The sequence below is a fragment of the Octopus bimaculoides genome, chromosome 19, assembly GCF_001194135.2.
Source record: "Octopus bimaculoides isolate UCB-OBI-ISO-001 chromosome 19, ASM119413v2, whole genome shotgun sequence".
Taxonomy (NCBI): Eukaryota; Metazoa; Mollusca; class Cephalopoda; order Octopoda; family Octopodidae; genus Octopus; species Octopus bimaculoides.
In genome coordinates, this window is record NC_068999.1 from 47974916 (window position 1) to 47982257 (window position 7342).

General features: G+C 34.6%; 1 protein-coding gene across 2 annotated transcripts in view; it reads left to right on the forward strand.

The window, feature by feature from the left end:
• Nucleotides 1-7342, forward strand: part of LOC106877012 (dynein axonemal heavy chain 6) — a 61133-nt gene that overhangs the window by 8929 nt on the left and 44862 nt on the right. For both annotated transcript variants that reach the window (XM_052974731.1, XM_052974732.1), the window contains exons 9-15: nucleotides 630-759; nucleotides 1142-1259; nucleotides 2800-2965; nucleotides 4075-4313; nucleotides 4864-4972; nucleotides 5937-6057; nucleotides 7151-7305. In XM_052974731.1, the coding sequence (XP_052830691.1) occupies nucleotides 630-759; nucleotides 1142-1259; nucleotides 2800-2965; nucleotides 4075-4313; nucleotides 4864-4972; nucleotides 5937-6057; nucleotides 7151-7305 (1038 nt within the window). The remainder of the gene's footprint in view (nucleotides 1-629; nucleotides 760-1141; nucleotides 1260-2799; nucleotides 2966-4074; nucleotides 4314-4863; nucleotides 4973-5936; nucleotides 6058-7150; nucleotides 7306-7342) is intronic.

A 7342-nucleotide genomic window follows, 5' to 3' on the forward strand; every position in this document is an offset into this window, starting at 1 on the left:
ATATATATATATATATATATATATATATATATATACCAACTCCAGTCAAACCCTCTAACTCATGCCAGCATGGAAAACGGATGTTAAATGATAGTGTCAAAATATATACAAACCGTTTATTAAAACAGATATAAGTTAATAAATATTATTAAATCTTTCTTCATGTTATGTCATTTATTGAATTAAGTCATGTCTTGGAACCAATTATCAGTATAAACCAAGGTATACTTGTACATCAAAATGCATAATTTTTTGAGTGTAGAATGAGTGAATTTATGAAAACTTATCACAATACATTAGTCACATGCCAGTTAATATGTAAGTAACAAAATCCAGTTATTCTACATCAGCAATGATACATTTCTGTTTTAATCTAATGATTCAGTCATTAAAACTTTGGCACTGAATTAGGTACCCTAAACATTTTGTTCAGCCTGTTCCTAATTACCATTGTAAATAAGAATTACTTCCAAAATTTACTGACTAAAAGATATGAATTATAAAAGCCATGTAGTAGAATACTATTTAAATATGTTTTAAATCACAAATTTCCATGTGATAACATTCTTTTAGGTGTTGCAAATTTGTAATTTCTGTAAATATAATGTCTTGAATTTTTTTTTTTTCAGGTTTCTGTGAAATTGAAAACTTTCCGAGATCTTGTGAAAGAGGTTGTTCGAACTGCTTGCCGTACTGCTCTTTTGGAAGCAGGTTTCACTCCAGATGATTATTATTTTGATAATGGAGAGAATAATATAGGTAAAAATTGATAATTTCAAAGAATAATTCACATAGTAATTTTTTTTCTATTCTAGTCACAAGGATTGGCATTTTGGAGAAGGGTGGGGAGGGTCTAGTTGATTACCCCACCCCTAGTACTCAACTGGTACCTATTTTTATTGGCCTGAATTATAGAGGTGAATAACTAAAACAATACAATTAGAAATATTTCTCCCTTGACAAATTTTATTAAGGGCATCCAGCTGTAGAAACTCTGCCAAATTTAGATTGGAGCCTGGTGTTGCCATCCGGTTTCACCAGTCCTCAGTCAAATCGTCCAACCCATGCTAGCATGGAAAGCGGACGTTAAACGATGATGATGATGATGATGATGATATTTTATTTTGTTTCCAAAACCCAGGTGAAGGTCACCATTATGATTCACAGGGCTATGATTATGATATTTTTGATGAAGCACCTGAAAAAATGACCTATACAGAACAAGCAAACAAGCGCAGTCATTGCAAAAGACTCACATGGTAAATCTATTTCTTAACATCAGATTGAAGCATATATGAGGTTGTGTGTTAAGACGCTAGACTATTATTCCTTTCCCAAAGAATTTAGTGTGCAATGAATACAAGTATAGTAGAAAGTGGGTTATACATCTTTAGATGTATACCTGACTTTCTTACTATAATATTATAGAATATAAACGGAACGCTGAACTCCAGACTATCAACTTAAACAACATTTATTCAGGTGGTAAATATGTACATCTTTAGTTTCTTGTTGTTACAGCTTCTGTGTGTATGAGCATAGTTGTTGGGACGTTGTTCTGTAGTTGTAAGCGAGCTGTCGAGCGTAAGTCCGAAAGATGTAGAGAGACAGCTTAGCATGTCCATTGCTCATGGTCGGCTGACCGTAAAAGAGAAAGATTAAAGCGGGAACGCTTGCTTGTTTAATTCCAAGCGTGCGTGAGACTACGCATGCGCACGGCGTTACTACACAAACAACTGAACTGAGAATGAAAACCAATTTAAAAACCTTAACCATCAAGAAAGTAGCAGTGTTTGGCAGTTCCTGGTTTATAACATAAATTAACTGTAAGTCATAACGGTATGAGTGGAGGCGCTATGGCCCAGTGGTTAGGGCAGCGGACTCGCGGTCGTAGGATTGCGGTTTCGATTCCCAGACCAGGTGTTGTGTGTGTTTATTGAGCAAAAAACACCTAAAGCTCCACGAGGCTCCGGCAGGGGGTGGTGGCGACTCTGGTTGTACTCTTTCGCCCCGACTTTCTCTCACTCTTTCTTCCTGTTTCTTGAGTAAAAAGCTGCAATGGACTAGCATCCTGTCCAGCTAGTGGGGAACACATATGCCATGGAAACCGGGAAACCGGCCCTATGCTCCACAAGGGGATAAGAGAATTTCCATACCATTCCATAATGGTATGAATCATAGCATTAAACTTCACTATTTGATTCGAAATGCTTGACTGTAGTCTCTGATTGTACAGAAGGAAGATCTTCTCGTTGAGTTTCAATGCTATTTCAGTCATTATGATTTCAGAAATATGTTTTCTAATCTATACTCCTCAACTTTGTGGTTTGAAAGCACAAAATGAAATTGTTCTTACCTCGAGTTGCAATTGGGGTCAACCAGTCAAATCATTCAGTTGTAATCATGGGTCAACTCAGCTGATTCCTAATCAGCTGAGTTGACCTGCCCCATGACCCTTAGCAACACATGACCTTCCTCGCCACAGACCCCCATAAAAAAGAAGCTGTCTTCAACCTTTTACTCGCCGACATGATGTCATCTCATCCCCCTTCCAGCCCCTTCATGACTTCGCTCCCTCTCCATTTCTGGTCACTTATCCTTCCACCACAAACTTAAAAACATTTGAAACATTGATTGCAAGTTTGACATTAAATCAATGAAATTTTCAGTTTATTTTTATGTTTTGTTTTTTTCTATTTTATTGGAACAAGCTAAGATTTGTTTGGAAGATAGCTGATGAGGATTTCTCTAAAATCAAAAATGAAATAAAACAATTAAGTCATTGTAATTTATTTTCAGTTTCATTCGATTAGCTGATTATTTGGTTGTCAACACCATGCATACTTTAGCAGTGAATTCAGTGTCAACCCTATTGAATAATTTTATGGAACAAATTCAAAATACACCCTCAGAAGAAAGCAACAACTCAGATGAAAATAATGAAAATAATGAAACATCAGCTAAGGTAAAAAGAGAAAAAAGAGAGAGAGGGAGAGGAAATTTTTTATGTTTTTAATATGTACTTTTTATGAATGATTTCAAGGTAATTTGTAAAGTCTCTCCCATGGAATGCTACAATGGAACTCAGATTTAATTCACTGAAAAAAAAAGATCATTGTCATCATCATCATCATCATTATCATCATCATTTAACATCCATTTCCCATACTGGCATGAGCTGGATGACTTGACAGGAGTCAGCAAGGCCAAGGGCCACACCAGGTTCCATAGTCTATTTGGTTTCTACATCTAGATATCCTTCTTAATGCCAACCACTTTACGGAGTGTACTTGGTGCTTTTTACATAACACCAACACCAGTGCTTTTTACATGTTTTATGTGCAACCATTATACCATTGTTTTAGAATATATGGTTAAAAGAAACACTTAACTGATTACAAAATTAGAGTGCTGGTGCAAAAGAAAACTTGACGCAAAAAAGGTTTGGTAGACAGTCTTAAACAACCTTTGTAAATGGCCCGGGTGAAGCTGACCACAGGTGCAGATCTCGGTGGTAAATCTCGGTGGTAACAGCAAACCTTTGTAAATAATCTTTGTCAAGTAATGGTATATTAAATTTAATGTTGCTTCTTTATTTCGTAGGTGTCATTTTTCTTCTGTTTATGCAACATTGAAGGCAAATATGAACTAAGTCTCTCCTCTATGACTGTTAAGGGAATTTGTGTATTTCTTAAATAAACATTTTGTAAGTTAGTAAGGGTGAGGAACATGCTTAAGAGATAATTATTTAAAGGAAACACTATTGTTAAAGACTAAAATTGCTATTTTACACCTGTAAATTTTTTTTGACATTACCTTTGTCTCTTTTTTTTTAATGCAGTTAGTTTATTTGAGTATAATGTGTTTTCTGCTAATATTTATATGAATAACAAAGCAGTGAGCTGGCAGAACCATTGGCACGCTGGACAAAATACTTTGCTTTTCGCCCTTTCAGGGTCGATAAAATAAGTACTAGTTGAACACTGGAGTCAACTTACCCCTGCCCCCAAAAATGCTGACCTTGTTCCAAAATTTGAAATCAATATTTATATGAATAACACTATTTTACATCAGTTGACAGATGAAACCCTAAGAAAACCAACTGTTTTATCACAATTCATACCAGAAGAAGATTCCAAAAGATTGATTCCATTATTTCTAACAGAACTTGTGCTTGAAAGAAATCAACTCTACTTTGATCCTGACGTTAACAGTTTCCAAAGTAATATTCAGGAAGTCATTCGCCATTTTCAAGATACTGTTCTTGGAGTTCCAAATTTAATACCTGATAATTATTTTGATGCTTTCACACAGTAAGTATCCACCCATTCATCCACCCATCTTCTCCACCCATTATTCCTGGGAGAGTTGCTGGGGTAGAGTTCTCGGGTACTTCCTCTATAGGATCCTATCTGGAGCAACCATCATTAGACTTCATTCCCAAGTTTGACCAACTGAATCTATGGATATTCTCCAACCACATTGGAGAAAATGCTTAGCAGAATTTATTCCAGTTCTTTATATTTTGAGTGCATATTCTACCAAGGGTGATTTTGCCTTTCATTCCTTCATGGTTCATAAAATAAGTACCAGCTGAACACTGGGGTTGATGTAATCAACTAGCACCTCTCCAAGCAAAATTTCAAGCTTTTTTCTTTTAGTAGAACCTGCTGGCCTTGTGCCAAAATTTGAAACCATTATTATTATTATTATTATTATTATTATTATTATTATTATTATTATTATTGTTAATTTTATTATTATTATTATTATTATTATTATTATTATTGTTATTATTATTATTATTATATGAAATTAAATTTTGAAAGTTAATTTTATTTTATTTTGCAATATTTTTTTCAGGCCAATTATAAATGGAAAATTTGAAGAGAAAACTTGTGGAGAAGGTCCCAGTTTATCAACGATGTTTGAGGAAGATAAATACTTACATCAACTTGTAATTAATATTCAGGTACATAACAAAATAGTTCCTATAATAGTGGATAATTATTTTCAGTCAATTCATTATTCTTGGTTGAAGTCTGATAGCTTCCTTTCTTGCTTAGAGTCTTCTGTCCAAAGAGGTTTTTAAACCAATATTTACACATCATCATCATCATCATCATCATCATCTTTTTACGTTCATTTTCCATGTTGGTATGGGTTAGATGGTTTGACTGGAACTGACAAGGCCAGGCCTGCACCAGGTCCCATAGTCTGTTTTGATTTGGTTTCTACCAGCTGGATGCCCTTCCAATGACAACCACTTTACAAATTGTATTGAGTGCTTTTTACATGACACCATCATCAGTGCTTTTTATGTGGCACCATCACCAGTGCTAAAGCTTTATTTGCTTCAATATCCACCGTTCCAAAAAAAGAATTATTTTATTTTCTCTTTAAGTTTATAAATTCTTAAGTCATCTGCAACATACAATTCTTGTTGGTAAGAATAAATTTGAAGGAAAACTTTGGTCCAGTGATAGAACATCTTTCATGCCTACAGATGTGGGTTCAAGTTCCATGAGTAGCCTTTCACTTTTTCTATTGAAAGGGTTTTTTTTTTTAACCCAATATTTACACACTATTAAGGCGGCGACCTGGCAGAAATGTCAGCACACCAGGCGAAATGCTTAGTGGTATTTCGTTTGTCTTTATGTTCTGAGTTCAAATTCTACCAAGGTCGACTTTGCCTTTTATCCTTTCAGAGGTCAATAAATTAAGTACCAGTTGCATACTGGGGTTGATCTAATCGACTGGCTCCACCTCCCCCAAAATTTCGGGGCTTGTGCCTAGAGTAGAAAAGAATATTTACACACTATTCTTTATAGCTTTACCTGCTTTGAATACTAGTTTGAAATATGGATTATTTTATGTCAACATTTGCATAAAATTTTAATTTGTATTTGCAATGTTATGATTTTTTCTTCTTTTAGGACACTTTAACATTTGCTTTTAACGCTGCTAACCAATATAGCAATGACTTTACTCCTTTTCTGCAATTTTACCAAGAAAATGAAAAATTTGATTCTGATAAACTTCAAGAAGAAAGTGATTGTAAGTTTCTTCAAACATTAATACATTTTTAGTTTTCCTAGTTAAGTAATGGCAAAACAAAAGTGATTTTTCTGTTACTTTAATTTGTAAATCTAATTTTAAGGAGCAAATGTTCTCTGCTTTTATTCTGAAAAAAATCTGTTAAGAAAGATAAATGAGACAGCAATCACAAAATTATTATTTAATGATTGTAGTATTTATATGTGTAATCATTAGCATGCTGGGCGAGATGCTTAGCGGCATTTTGCCTGTCTCTACATTTTTTAGTTCAAATTTTACTGAGGTTGACTTTGCTTGTCATCCTTTCAAAATCAATAAAATAAGTACCAGTTGAGCACTGGGGTCGATTTAATCAGTTTTACCCTCTCCTGCAAAAAAATCTGCTGGCTTTGACCCAAAATTTGAAACCAATATTTATGTGTGTGAAGGTGGTGAGCTGGCACAAATGTTAACATGCCAAGCGAAATGCTTAGCGGTATTTCGTCTGGCATTAAAACGGTGGTGGTGGTGGTGATGGTGGTGGTGGCGATAATGTTGGTGGTGGTAATGGGGGGGGGGTTAATGGTGGTGGGTGAGTGTGGAGGAGGAGAATGAGGAGGATGATTCTTAATAACATTGTATCAAGAATCCTCCTTTGCAAACTGCTTTGAAGAAATATATTACACTAAATATTGCGTTTATGTATTTGCTTTGCAAGATTCTTGATGTGAGATTGTGTGTTGAAACAGATATTGTTATACTTGGAGATGGTCATCTTTTGCCAATTAAACACACACATACTATATATTTGGCCTTCACTTCAGTTTTATTAGCATTACATTTTCTGTAATTCATTTGTCTGTCAAAGGTCTTTCATCACACATTCTGTGACCTCTTCAGTAGCTCTTTGTCCCATGTGTCTCCTCTTGTCCTGCCTATTCCATTTTGTTCTTCAAATAAATAGTGCCTGTGTTTCATTGTTTAGAGATGACCCTCCCCAAGTACAACAATATTATTAAATATGATTTGTATGAATCTTTCAGTTTTGTCCTATTCTAGTATAAATATAACAGTGATCAATATGAATTGTTATTTATTTCTTTGTCTGGATTAGTGGATGTCCAGTTCTTTTCAGAATCCCTAAAGCATTACCATATGCAACATAAAATGGCAGGAAACATTCAGAAACAGCGTCAGCTTGGTTTACTTTTAATTGATGCAACTAAGATGAAACAGCTTTTCATTCCTTCTCCAATACGCTGTTTAAATGTAAGCTATATTGTATTTTTTTTTTTTTTTTTTTTTT